Below are 13,141 nucleotides of genomic sequence, written 5' to 3' on the forward strand. Positions count from 1 at the left end.
GAGGCTGAATTTGGAGTATTGTGTGCAGTTTTGGTCACCCAGTTACAGGAAGGATATTAATAAGGTTGAAAGAGTGCAGAGAAGGTTTACAAGGATGTTGCCGGGACTTGAGAAACTGAGTTATAGAGAAAGGTTGAATAGGTTAGGACTTTATTCCCTGGAGTGTAGAAGAGTGAGGGGAGACTTGATAGAGATATAAAAAATTATAATGGGTATAGATAGAGTGAATGCAAGCAGGCTTTTTCCACTGAGGTTAGGGGAGAAAAAAAACAGAGGACATGGGTTAAGGGTGAAGGGGGAAAAGTTTAAAGGGAACATTAGGGGGAACAGAGAGTGGTGGGAGTGTGGAATGAGCTGCCAGATGAAATGGTAAGAAAAACTTGGACAGGTATATGGATGAGAGGTGTATGGAGGGATATGGTCCAGGTGCAGGTTAGTGGGACTAGGCAGAAAACTGGTTCAGCACAGTCAAGAAGATTTCTGTGCTGTAATATTCTATGTTCTATGTTCTAACTCTGTAAAGTTCCAGAAGCTTCTCAGTACTGCATTAATTGAATCAGGGCTTTCTCATTGCTTAACTGTTTACTACAAATGTAAATTTAGTTTCCGGTGTCTTTTAAAAATAGGTGACAAGGCAGCACCATCTTAATCTTAGTCTTTTAGTAACTTAGTCTCTTTGTCTTTAAGCCTTCTGCTATGAGCTTCTGTTCCTGTTCAACACACACAGGAACTCAGCAGGCCAGGCAGCATCTATGGGAAAAAAGTGCAGTAACATTTCGGGCCAAAACCCTTCGGCAGGACTGAAGAAAAACAAAGTTGGGGAGTAGATTTAAAAGGTGAGGGATGGGAGAGAGAACCACCAGGTAATAGGTGAAACCTGGAGGGGAGGGATGAAATAAAGAGCTGGGAAGTTGATTGACGAAAGAGACAGAAGACCATGGAAGAAAGAAAAGGGGGGAGGAGCACCAGAGGGAGGTGATGAGGCAGGCAAGGAGATCAGTTCAGAGAGGGAAAAGGGAATGGGAAATGGTGAATGTGGGGGGAAGCGGCATTATTGGAAGTTTGAGGAATCATTGAGGAATTGAGAGAAGGGGATGGTGTTTTTACAAGTAACAGGGTGGGGCTCTTTTCCTAGGTGCTGCTTGATCTGCTGAGTTCCACCAGCATCGTGCTCATGATTTCCGGTGTCAGCAGAACCTTGTCTTGATCAGTTATAATAATTCTAATTTCTCCCCACACTTTCACCAGCTCACACTGCCTCTTCCATGCTGAGCCAGTAAACCAGGTTCGATCCCAACCTCTGCTCCTGCCTGTGTGGAAGATGTATGTTTGCCCTGTGATGGTGTGCGTCTTGACTCACAGACCACAGAATTGTAAGTTGTGGGTGTATTGCCTAGTGTATTTCACTAATGACTGTGCACGGTGTCCCTGGTGTGGTCTGACCCAGGGATATGAAGACAGAACTGTACACGGTGCTCCCAGTGTGGTCTGACCCAGGGGTACGGAGACTGGAACTGTGCACGATTCTGCCAGTGTGGGTCTGACCCAGGGATATGGAGACAGAACCGTGCACGGTGCCCCCGGTGTGGTCTGACCCAGGGACATGGAGACTGGAACTGTACACAGTGCTCCCAGTGGGTCTAACCCAGGAATACGGTGACAGAACTGTGCACGGTGCCCCCGGTGTGGTCTGACCCAGGGACATGGAGACTGGAACTGTACACAGTGCTCCCAGTGGGTCTAACCCAGGAATACGGTGACAGAACTGTGCATGGAGCATAATTAGGCCATCCAGCCCATCAAGTCTGCTCTGCCATTCCATCATGGCTGATCCCAGATCCCACTCAACCCCATAGATCTGCCCTTTCACCATATCCTTTCATGCCCTGACGATCAGGAAACTATCAACTTCCACCTTAAATATTCCCACGGACGTGGCCTCTACCACAGTCTGAGGCAGAGCATTCCATAGATTCACTGATGTCTGGCTAAAAAACATTCCTCCTTACCTCTGTTCTAAAAGCTTGTTCCCCCCCCCCCCCCCCAAATCTGAGGCTGTGCCCTCTGGTTCTGGATATCTCCACCACTGGAGACATCCTCTCCTCATCCACCCTATCTAGTCCTTTCAACATTTGGTAGGTTTCAATGAGATCCCCACGCATTCTTCTAAATTCCAGTGAGTACAGGCCCAAAGCTGCCAAACGCTCCTCATATGTTAACCCCTTCATTCCTGGAATCATCCTTGTATGGAGAGTGGAACTGAGGGATGGGGTATAAAGCTGAGGGAGGGTGTCTGAGAGTGGCCCACCTGCCTCTGGCAGCCCTCCACGATGATGAGCTTCTGTTGTGGTGATGTGCGGGCGAAGACGATCTCAGTGTGGTTGGCCAGGATCTGGTCTAGCTGCTCTTCTTCCATCTCCTTGAGGTCAGAGCCATGGATCACACAGGCCTTGGCATCTCTGTGCAGAGAGGAAGAGCAGTGAACACTCCTCGAACTGCAGCCAACGGCAACTCTGTTACCCCCCCCCCCACCCCAACCACGCTGCAGGGTGCCTCGCCAACCCATGCCCGGGGAGTGTATAGAGGGCACTATATGGAACATTGAGCAGCTCGGCCCTTCGGCCCATTACTCACTGCTCATTACTCATTACTCACTGCAGAGGGCAGCACGGTGGCAGAACTGTCAGCACCGGTGATCATGATGGCGGTTCGGTCCCTGCTACTATCTGTCAGGAGTTTGTACGTTCTCCTTTGTTACCACCTGGCTTCGTCCGGGTGCTGCCGTTCCCCCATGCAGGCCAGAGCGAGGGAGTGTGGGCACGTTTGCATGCTGACATCATGATGAAGGCCAGGCTAACCTGGAACTCTGAGAACTATTGAGGCTCTTTTAAAGAAGAGCTACCAGGGAACATTGTAGTTTTTGGTTTATTCTGTTCCAGTTGTTAGTTCCATAGATTGAATGTGTATGCCTGTAAAGACTGAATCTCAGGGTTGGATATGGTGACATATATGTACGTTGGTAATAAGGGCCCTTTCAATTTTGAACACTGATACCGACACAGGAAGCGTGGTGAGACTAGTGAGCATCGTCGGGCTGTTAATGTACATTCCACTGAATTTTTATGTTTCAAAGTACCTGTGACAAATAAAGCTAACCTTTACAAAAATCAAATGAATCCCATCTGTCTGCACAAGATCTCAAATTGTCCATTCCCTGGCTGCGCGTGCGTGTGTGTGTGTGTGTGCCTAGTTGCATCTTACACTCTGCTGTCGTAACTGCTTCCACCTCTTGCCCTGCCTGTGTGCTCAGGTACCGGCTGCCCTTAATGTAAAATAACATAATAAATCTCATGCATCTCAGGCCCATGCCCTCCAGTTTAATTTCCGCCCTGACGACAAATGAAAGAGCAGTACCGCACAGAAGGAGACCCTTCAGCCCATCTAGTCCATGCTGAATTGTCAACATGCACCCTGACCACAGCCCTCCATACCGTCCCATTGGAGGGAGTTTCACTCTGTGTCTGACCCTGGGAGTGTATGATGGGACAGTGTAGAGGGAGTTTCACTCTGACTAACTGCTGAGAGTGTGTGATGGAACAGTGTAGAAGGAGTTTCACTCTGCGTCTGACCCTTTTTTGTTTAAATACAAAATCCTTTATTACAAATATCGGTGCTGTACAATATATACAAAACAGTGACTAACACAATTACTTCACTACAAATAGACAATAGACATTACACCAGAATGTTGCCATCTCTATCAACAATGGCATTTACACCCCACGGAGCCCAATGGTCTCAGAACTCCTCTAAGGCCACTGTGGACTGCGCATGTTCATTTTCAATATTTACCCGGGCACGAACATACCCCCTAAACATTGCCAGGCAGTCTGCCCAGGGAGATCCTCCACCACCTGTTTCCAAGACCCTCGAATTGTGGATTTTGCCAGCCCCAGGAGCAAGTTTACAAGGACATTCTCATCCCTCCATTCTCCCCTCCTTACTGGATGACCATATATAAATAGGGTGGGGCTAAAATGCAGCCAGAAGGTGAGAAGCAACCCATGTAAATACGCAAAAAGGGGCTGCAGCCTCACACACTCCATGTACATGTGGTACACGGTCTCCTTCAGCCCGCAGAAGTGACATGCGGGTGGGAGATCCATGTACAAACTGAAGAACTTATTGCAGGGCACCGCTCTATGCAGTACCCTCCAGCTGAGATCCCCCAGGTGCATGGGAAGAACCCCCTCGTAAAGAGACTTCCAGTGGAGACCCTCCTCACCTCCGGGTGGAAAGACCGATCGCCATGGCATGTTGGGACAGTGGACAAGGGCAAGGAAGTGGAGGGTGTGGAACAGCAAGCCCAAAAGAATACCTTCTTGCATCCCTGAATGGGACTGTGGGTATCGATGAGAGATGGCTCAAGTTGTGTGGACATGGCTCCCGGAGAAGACTGCGGGGCCTGGGCCCAACAAGCAGCTCAGCCTGAGTCAGTCCACACACCTGAGCCGCACCGACATCCACTGAGGTCGGGCAAGGGTCGGCCAGGACCCTGCCTTCCACCAGAGAAGGGGATTCCCGGCCTGAGGCAACCATGTTCCAGACTCGCAATAGGTCCTGATAGAAGCCGGGCAGACTCCGCAAAGCAGCACAGCTGACGCCTGCCGGTGGTAGCCACATGCCCCCTCCAGAGGAAAAAAGTCACCAACACCTGCCACTTGGGAGGGTGCTCGGCGTACAGGAATCTCTGCAGAGTCCTGAGGCGGAGAGCCGCCAGCTGCGTTCGGACGCACACCAGCGACTGTCCGCCCTCTCCCACTGGGAGACTCAAGACCGCTGCAGAGACCCAGTGTTTCCTGTTGCCCCAGAAGAAGTCCACTAACTTCCTCTGCATTCTTGCAACAAACGGGGCAGGAGGGACCAAGGTGACCATCCGATACCACAACATGGCCACCAGCTGGTTTATGACCACCACCCTGCCTCGATAGGAAAGCACCCTGAGAAGGCCTGACCAGCGCCCCAGCCGGGCCAAGACTTTCGTCTCCAGGTCCTGCCAGTTCGCCAGCCAGGTCTCCCCAGAAGGACTCGGGTAGACTCCCAGATAGAAGAGGCGCCTAGTGCTCCACTCAAAAGCTCTCATCTCCTCCAGCAGTGAGTCCACCTGCCACTGACCCACTAAGAGTCCGGAACATTTCGCCCAGTTGATCCTAGCGGAGGATGCCGCCGAGAAAACTTCTTGGCACTCGCGCATCTTCCGCAGGTCATTGGGATCTGTCATCATGAGGAGTACATCATCGGCGTAGGCCGAGGGGATGACCTCCATGTCCGGTTCATGCAGAACCAGACCTGTCAGCCTTCGCCGAAGGCGGCTCAGGAATGGCTCGACACAGATCACGTACAATTGACCGGACATGGGGCACCCCTGATGTACTCCTCTCCTGAAGGGGATGGGCGCTGCCAGTGATCCGTTGATCTTAACAAGGCAGTCTGCAGCAGAGTATAGGAGCCGAACTCAGGCCACAAAGTGTGGTCCGAGCCCAAAGGCCTGCAGAGTGCCCACCAGGAAACTGTGGTCTACCCGGTCAAACGCCTTCTCCTGGTCAAGAGAAAGAAATGCTGCCCGGGACCCAGTCTCCTGCTGCAGGTGGATCAGGTCCCGTACTAGGTGGACATTGTCCTGGATCGAGCGGCCCAGGACCGTGTAAGATTGGTCAGGATGAATCACCTGTCTCAGTACTGAACCAAGATGGTTGGTCATTGCCCGGGCGAAGATCTTGTAGTCCACGCACAAGAGGGAGACCGAGCGCCATTTCTTTAGCAGGAGGAGGTCTCCCTTCCTGGGCAGTAGGACCACAACAGTGCTATGAGAGGAGGCTCTCCCCTAGAACAAGGCAGTAATCAACCCCCAGGACATCCCAAAAAGCCTGATAAAACTCCACACTCAGACCATCTAAGCCAGGGGACTTACCCCTCCTGAGTTGCCGAAGGGCAGTAGATAGCTCCTCCCGAGTCAGGGAAGCATCCAGACTCACTGCGTCTTCTGGACTGACCTTTGGCAAATCTTCCCAGACCTCACTGCAGGCCCCGCATTTGATGGATCTGGTGAGAATAAGGGCCGATAGAAAGTGCGGACTTCTTTGATAATTTCGTCAGGGTCCGTGTTGGAGGAGCCATCAGCAGCCAGTAGCTCCACCACCTGCTTTTGAACTCCCAGCCACTTCTCCAATGAGTAGAAGGGTGAGCCCCGGACCAAATCTTGCAGCATTTGGATCCGCGACCTCACATATGCACCTCGGGACTGCTGAAGCTGCAGATTCCCTAGTGCGTCCTTCTTCTCCTGGTATTCCTGCCACAGTTGTTGGTCTCCAACGGCTGGACCAAGAAGGTCAAGCAACGCTCTCTCAAGCCACTCAATCTCAGAGCCCCGCCTCTTTGTTGACCCCCTAGTGTACTCCTGACATAAAAACCGGATGTGGGCTTTGCCCACATCCCACCACAGCCATAGGGAGCAGAACCCAGAATGCTTGGAACGAATCCGGGAATCGGCTGTCCTCCAGCAGCCGGTTGTTAAAGTGCCAATACCCAGACCCCACCCGAGGGTGCAGAGGAGTATATTCCATCCACACAAGGTGATGATCCGAGCATGATTCCGGCCGCATGGAGGACGCCGACACGCGGGAGACATAAGCCCGAGAGATATACAGGCGGTCTATCCGAGAACCCCGCCTCTAGATCTTCTGGAAAAGGCGCTAGATTCCGCCAGCTGTCCACCAAGTCAAAGGAGCCAACTAGCTCCTTTAACTTTTTTGCCGCTGCTGGGTCGCGTTGGAGGCCCGAGCGGTCCTCCACCTCGAGGGTACAGTTGAAGTCTCCCCTGAGGATGACACAGTCCCCGGGATCGATGGAACTCAGCAAGGTGGACAGCTGACAGAATAGGCGCGCCTGCATCACCCCGCGCCTCGGAGCATACACGTTGATAAAATGCAGCGGTACTCCATCCAGGCGCACAGCCAGGTGGAGCAGACAGCCGGGCACAACATCTTGGACTTCTACGATTTCTGGCCGAAAGGTTGGGGCCAACAGGATCGCCACCCCACTAGAGTTGGAGCTAAGGTGACTCATGTAGACCCCGCCCTGCCACTCCAGGAGCCTAGCGGACTCGTCCCCCGGGGTGGTATGGGTTTCCTGCAGGAAACTCACCACATATCTCCCATCCCTGAGGACTGAGAGATTGTTATATCTGTGGAGAGAGTCCCTGCATTTACATTGAGTCTAGCTATGGTAAGCTTCATGTCGGGAGAACACTAGGCCTCAGCACCAGTACCCTTCCCACTGAGAGCGGTGACGCTCTCAGCTGCACTATCCCGAAGAAAACCAAGAATATTCTTTGCTTTCCGGGCCCGACTGCTACCATCGCTACCCTGTGACCCACCATCTCCCGAAGGAGCGAGGCTGCTTTCCACCCTGATGTCCCTCACCAGGTTATCCAGGAAGGATTTCAGCTGCCGCCTGTCATTCCTCGACATAGCATTCCTCTTCCCCTTCCCCTTCCGTCCGAGGATGACTCGCAGGGACTTCACCAGCCTCGGCATGTTAGGCCAGCGAAGCGAGGCTAGTTTAGGCTGATGCTTTGCACCTACAGAGGAGTGAATAAACTCTCTGATCTCCTCCACAGGTATCAATGGGGACTTCTCTGGAGGGGTGAGGATGTCCATTGTCTCGCTATCAATAGAATCTCCCTCCAACCCCTCACTGCAGACAGATCCCCCATCTTCCTCCTCATGTATTGTATAAGGTGGCTGCCCTTGTAACCCACACTGCACAACGGGTATCTCCCTCATATCTTCCCCCTCCAGCATCACATCAGTCTTATCCACAGTTACGACGATGGGGGGAAAATCCCCAGGGACCCCCTGCAGGCCATTAGTTGATGGGGTCAGCATGCAGGTTATATCACCCTCCCCAGGAGACAGGTATGAAGGGGACCCCAGCAGCTCTGGTCCAAGGGATTCACTGGCAGCCTGATGCTGACAGTGAGAGAGCTTGGTCTCCTCTCCGCTCATACTGTTTAATACACTTGCCTCCAGGGAGGCACTTACTGCTAAGTCCTGGGTGGAGGGCTCCGGGTCTGTTTTAGTTGTGCAAGCAGGCCTAGCACTAGCTTCCTGCACAACCACACCACCTACCACAGGACTGGTAGCTACATCTGGGGATTCAGGGTTAGACACACCTTCCACCCGGATTCCCACCCTTTCTGGGACTCTCCCACATCTACATTCCCTGCCCTCCTGGGGGAACATTCTCTTCTCTACTTCAAGCTGGAGGAGCACACAGGTGCTGGATTCACAATGGAGTGTTACTCCCCACTTCCATCACCCCGTCCAACTGTGCACTTCCCCGAGCCTCCCGCTCCACTTCAGGGCAAATGGGCATGAGCTCTGCGGTCTCGGGGGCCGACTTCTTCATGTGTTTGGATTTCTTCCTCGCTTTCCTTCCCCGCACAGACTCCACCCCGTCCCTCGCCTGAACCTCCCTGCACGTAGCCTTAGGATCACCCGCCTGAACCACAGGGGTAGGAGCAGAGACTGGAACAGACGTAGGAATAAGGACAGGGGTAGAGACAGGGTCAGGGGCAGGAGCAGGGGCCGGCACAGGTGTAGGAGCAGGAATGTGATCAGGGACAGAGGTAGCTGGGGTACTAGTTCCCGAAGTGGACTCCCTGGGTTTTCAGGTGCTAGGGCAGTCCCTCCGAAAGTGCCCACCTCTCCGCATGCATGGCACTATGGGCGCTCAGAGCTCCAATACACCTGATAATCTACCCCCCTGTGCCGGACAGTAAACCGGCCCTCAACTTCGTCCTCCCTTTCCAGCTGCATGAATACCTGTCGCCGGAAAGAGATTACGGTATGGAGTCTCCTGAATTTGTGCCTGATGGCAGTTATTTCTGACCTTACTTGCCCCAAGCATGCTAGTGTGGGAAGCAGGTCCTCATTGGGGATGAAAGGCTTTACGTGACCAAGGACAATGCGTTGTGTGGGAGCTGTCACTAGCTCCATCTGTAAAAAGACGTTTTCCACCGTGATCCCCCTACTGAGGGCCCGATGCATCGACTCATCATTCCTCAGATAAAACACTGCCTTCCTGAACTCTTTCTCAGTGGCCAAAACACCATCTCTCCACAACAAGTCCTCCATAGCCTCCGCGCACTTTTCCAGGGTAGTTCCAGGACGCAAAATACATTGCACCCCGCGTTCCACTTTCACTGACCGAAACAGGGCGTTGTCCGAGGCTGGAGAGGCAGTCGCCTTTGCATAACTCCCCGAAGGCCTGCGACTCCCTGTAGACCAGTCCAGCATGTTGCTTCAATGTCCCAATCGAGAACTAGATGGTAGTGCTGTTTATAAAGTCCTGGAGCTAGTTGAATAACTGGCCAGTAAAGTTTGTACTCGACAGAACCTTGCTGGCTCAATGCCAGAAATTCCAACGCCAGGAAAGGCTCCGTTAATCCTGCAGAACTTCCAGGCCATGAGAGGTTGAGACGTCTCAAACGATGCTTCGGCTCTGTTATGAATGCACCACAGCTCTGAGGGGCCGAAGGGGTGGGGGAGCCCCCTCCTTTGTGAGAATCGCAAGAGCATTATTGGGTTGCCTCAGAGGACCCAGGAAATGACAGAGACCTGGCCATTGTCTCCTGGAGACAACGTTTGTGGATTGGGGACTATGCTACGTGCAAGCCCTCGGGCAAAGTGGGCTGGTTGAGAGAGGGATTGCATCATCCCAACCTGATTGACATCTGAGACCCCGTGAGGAAGTATAAAAGAGGGTCTGGGGGAACAACCCCCTTGAGACGCACCAGAAGAAACGCTAGCGATCCCGCAATAGCGGGAAGCCTTTTGAAGGAAGCCACGTGCGTTCGGTTCCCTTGCCTGGGGTTGGTGGCTGGTACCAAGGAAAACGACTTGGAACTAACAACGGGGAACCAACTCCCCCGACGCAACAGATTGGCCGCATAAAAGTCCCGAGCAAGTTTAAAACCGTCTCTTAAACCCAAAATGCTGCAGCTTGAAAGGACAGTGACTTTTATCTTTCCATCGGACAATACAATATCCCCTAGACAAACGATAGAGCTATTGCTTAATTGATGATTATTATTCTACCTGCGTTTTTAGATTGAGTATTGATGATGTATTTTATCTGAATGTCTGTATTAATCTTATTTTTGTGCCCCTTCACAAATAAAGACTTTTAAAAATAGTACCATCAGACTTCAACGGACCTCTCTATCTTTGCTGGTAAGTGATCCAGTTACAGGATTTCGTAACAGTTGGGGTTCTCGTCTCAGGATTTGACACCAAATTGGGGAGCCAGTGAATCGGGCTTGAAAGTCCAAACTTGGATCTGGTATGCGGGTAGCCAGACGGGAAACCAGCAAAGATGGACGTGGATGAATTTATAGAAAACCCGACTCTGCGGGCGCTAGAGGCGGCCACCAAATCAGACTTGATAAATTTGGCGAAGGGGTTAAACCTTGTAGAGGTGCGTTCATCCATGAAAAACCGGGAGGTGTGAAGGGCCATAACCCAGTATTACATTGGGAAGAGTGTGTTTACAGATGAGGTTTTGGAAAATATCCCTGAAGAGGCACCCGTTAGTGGGACTGCTCAGTTAGAGTTGGAGAAATTAAAGTTAGAACATGCAATTAAGTTAAAGCAGCTAGAGGCAGCCAAGAGAGGGAAAGGGCCGAGAGAGAGCGGGAGAGGGAAAGGGCCGAGAGAGAGCGGGAGAGGGAAAGGGCCGAGAGAGAGCGGGAGAGGGAAAGGGCCGAGAGAGAGCGGGAGAGGGAAAGGGCCGAGAGAGAGCGGGAGAGGGAAAGGGCCGAGAGAGAGCGGGAGAGGGAAAGGGCCGAGAGAGAGCGGGAGAGGGAAAGGGCCGAGAGAGAGCGGGAGAGGGAAAGGGCCGAGAGAGAGCGGGAGAGGGAAAGGGCCGAGAGAGAGCGGGAGAGGGAAAGGGCCGAGAGAGAGCGGGAGAGGGAAAGGGCCGAGAGAGAGCGGGAGAGGGAAAGGGCCGAGAGAGAGCGGGAGAGGGAAAGGGCCGAGAGAGAGAGAGAAGAGCATGAAATGAGGTTAAAACAGCTGGAGGCAGAGGAAAAAGAGAAACAGAAGAAAAATGACTTGGAGATGGAGAAGTTACGGCAGGAGCTCCGAGCTCCGGGGTCAGACCGAGAGGAGCGGTTCAAAGTTAGTCGAGAGTTGAGGCTAGAACCTCCGTTCGAGGAGATGGATGTGGATAGTTATTTCTTGCTTTTTGAAAAGGTGGCCGTGAATCAGAAGTGGCCCAGAGGTCAGTAGGTGGCGCTGTTACAAAGTGTGTTAAAGGGGAAGGCACAGTGGGCATATACGGCGTTGGCCATGGAGGAGGGAGAGGTGGAGAGTTATGACAAAGTAAAGGCAGACATTCTCCGGGGTTACGAGCTCGTACCTGAAGCCTATAGACAAAAGTTCAGGAATTTATGGAAAGAGTGGAATCAGACGTATACCGAGTTTCCCCATGAGAAGGGTGTGCTTTTGGACCGGTGGTGCACCGCAGAGAGAGTGGGAGAAGATTATGGGCGTCTCAGGGAGTTAATTCTGATTGAGGAATTTAAAGGTTGTGTTTCGGAGGATATCCGGACGTATCTGAATGAGAAGCCGGATAAGTCCATCTCCGAATTTGCTAGGTTCGCTGATGAATATGTCCTAACCCACAAGGCAAAGTTTTCCTCGAATAAAAGTACCCAGAGAGACCGTGGGAACGATTGAGAAAGTCTGCCGGCTGAGGCAGAGGTCCCGCCGGGAGCTAGTGGTAAGGTCGAGGGGGAAAGGCCAGACGGCCAGAGATTTCAGGGCTTGACCTGTTTTAATTGTGGGAAGAGCGGCATGTTGCATCTCGGTGCTTTGCTCCGAGGAGGGAGACGGGAAAAAGGAAAGCAGCAGTCCCTCTCTGATGTGCCATGGTAATCAGTAGATCGACAAGAGAGTCCCGGGTAGACAGCGTACGAGAAGGGTTGGAGACTTGTCTGTCACACGGAACCGTGTCTGTGAGAGATGGAGACCCACCAATTCCCGTACGGATCTGGAGAGACACGGGGGCTGAGCTGTCGTTGATCAGCAGTAAGGTACTAGAGTTTGGTCGAAAGACGAGAATGGTAGCTGTAAAGGGAATAAGTAAAAGGATAGAAATGGTGGCTTTACATGAGGTCATTATGGATTGTGAGCTGGTGTCTGGACCCGTTGAAACAGGGGTGCGATCAGAATTCCCAAGAACTGACGCGGACGTCCTTCTCGGTAACGATTTAGCAGGTGGTAAGGTTTGGGCAGCCATGATGCCGACCCGCCGACCGGCGAGTGCGGTGGCCCCGCCCCTAGAGTCCCAGATCTATCCCGCATGCGCGGTCACTCGCAGCCTGCCGAGAGAGGCAGCTGAGAACGAGAGCAGTTTAAATCTGGCCAGTTTCGATTTGGCCGAGACGTTTCTACCGACCCTGTACCATGAGTGTTTAGAGGGTGGTAAAACGAAGAGTAGTAAAGTGAAAGAGGGGAAGGGAGCAGAGGTAGATCTGCCTTTAGTGAGAAGAAAGGTTCTAGAGGCAGAAAATAAAGATGAGGAACCGATAGAGTGGTTAAGAGGTCCAGGGTTGGACCTGGATGATCTGACTGGGTTGGCAGGACTGTTTGAGGAAGTTGAAACTTCTAAAGGTGTTCCCGATAATGAAATGAGGGCAGCCCTAGATGAAAAGGGTGCCCTTACCTCGAAGAAGTCTGCTGGGTTGGCAGATGAGGTTGTTTCAGCCCGCGGGGTTGAGTTTACTCCGGAAGGGAGTTGCCCAGAGAGTACCTGGGAGAAACGGGGGAAATTAGAATTTGAAAAGGGTATGGGTATTGAAAGCCTGGAAGAGGCCAATGTCCCGTTTGAGTGTGTCCAAGATGGGGATGCATGTGGTACTGAACCTAGTAACGGAGCTCAGAAGAAGTATGAGGTATTTGATTCAGTGGCCGCCCTTGTGGGTCAGATAGACTTGGTTCAGTGGGAAAAGGGTTAACCTTGGTAACCGTGGGAAGTGTGAGTTCCCAGGTGTTTGTGCTCGAAGGTGTGTTCAAAG

At 52.2% G+C, this 13,141-nt stretch overlaps 1 protein-coding gene across 2 annotated transcripts in view; it reads right to left on the reverse strand.

Annotated features, from left to right (window-relative positions):
• LOC132395799 (sodium/potassium-transporting ATPase subunit alpha-2) overlaps positions 1-13,141 on the reverse strand; it is a 48,112-nt gene that overhangs the window by 12,722 nt on the left and 22,249 nt on the right. For both annotated transcript variants that reach the window (XM_059972854.1, XM_059972853.1), the window contains exon 15: positions 2,309-2,459. In XM_059972854.1, the coding sequence (XP_059828837.1) occupies positions 2,309-2,459 (151 nt within the window). The remainder of the gene's footprint in view (positions 1-2,308; positions 2,460-13,141) is intronic.

Source organism: Hypanus sabinus, chromosome 6, assembly GCF_030144855.1.
Source record: "Hypanus sabinus isolate sHypSab1 chromosome 6, sHypSab1.hap1, whole genome shotgun sequence".
NCBI classification, from domain to species: Eukaryota; Metazoa; Chordata; class Chondrichthyes; order Myliobatiformes; family Dasyatidae; genus Hypanus; species Hypanus sabinus.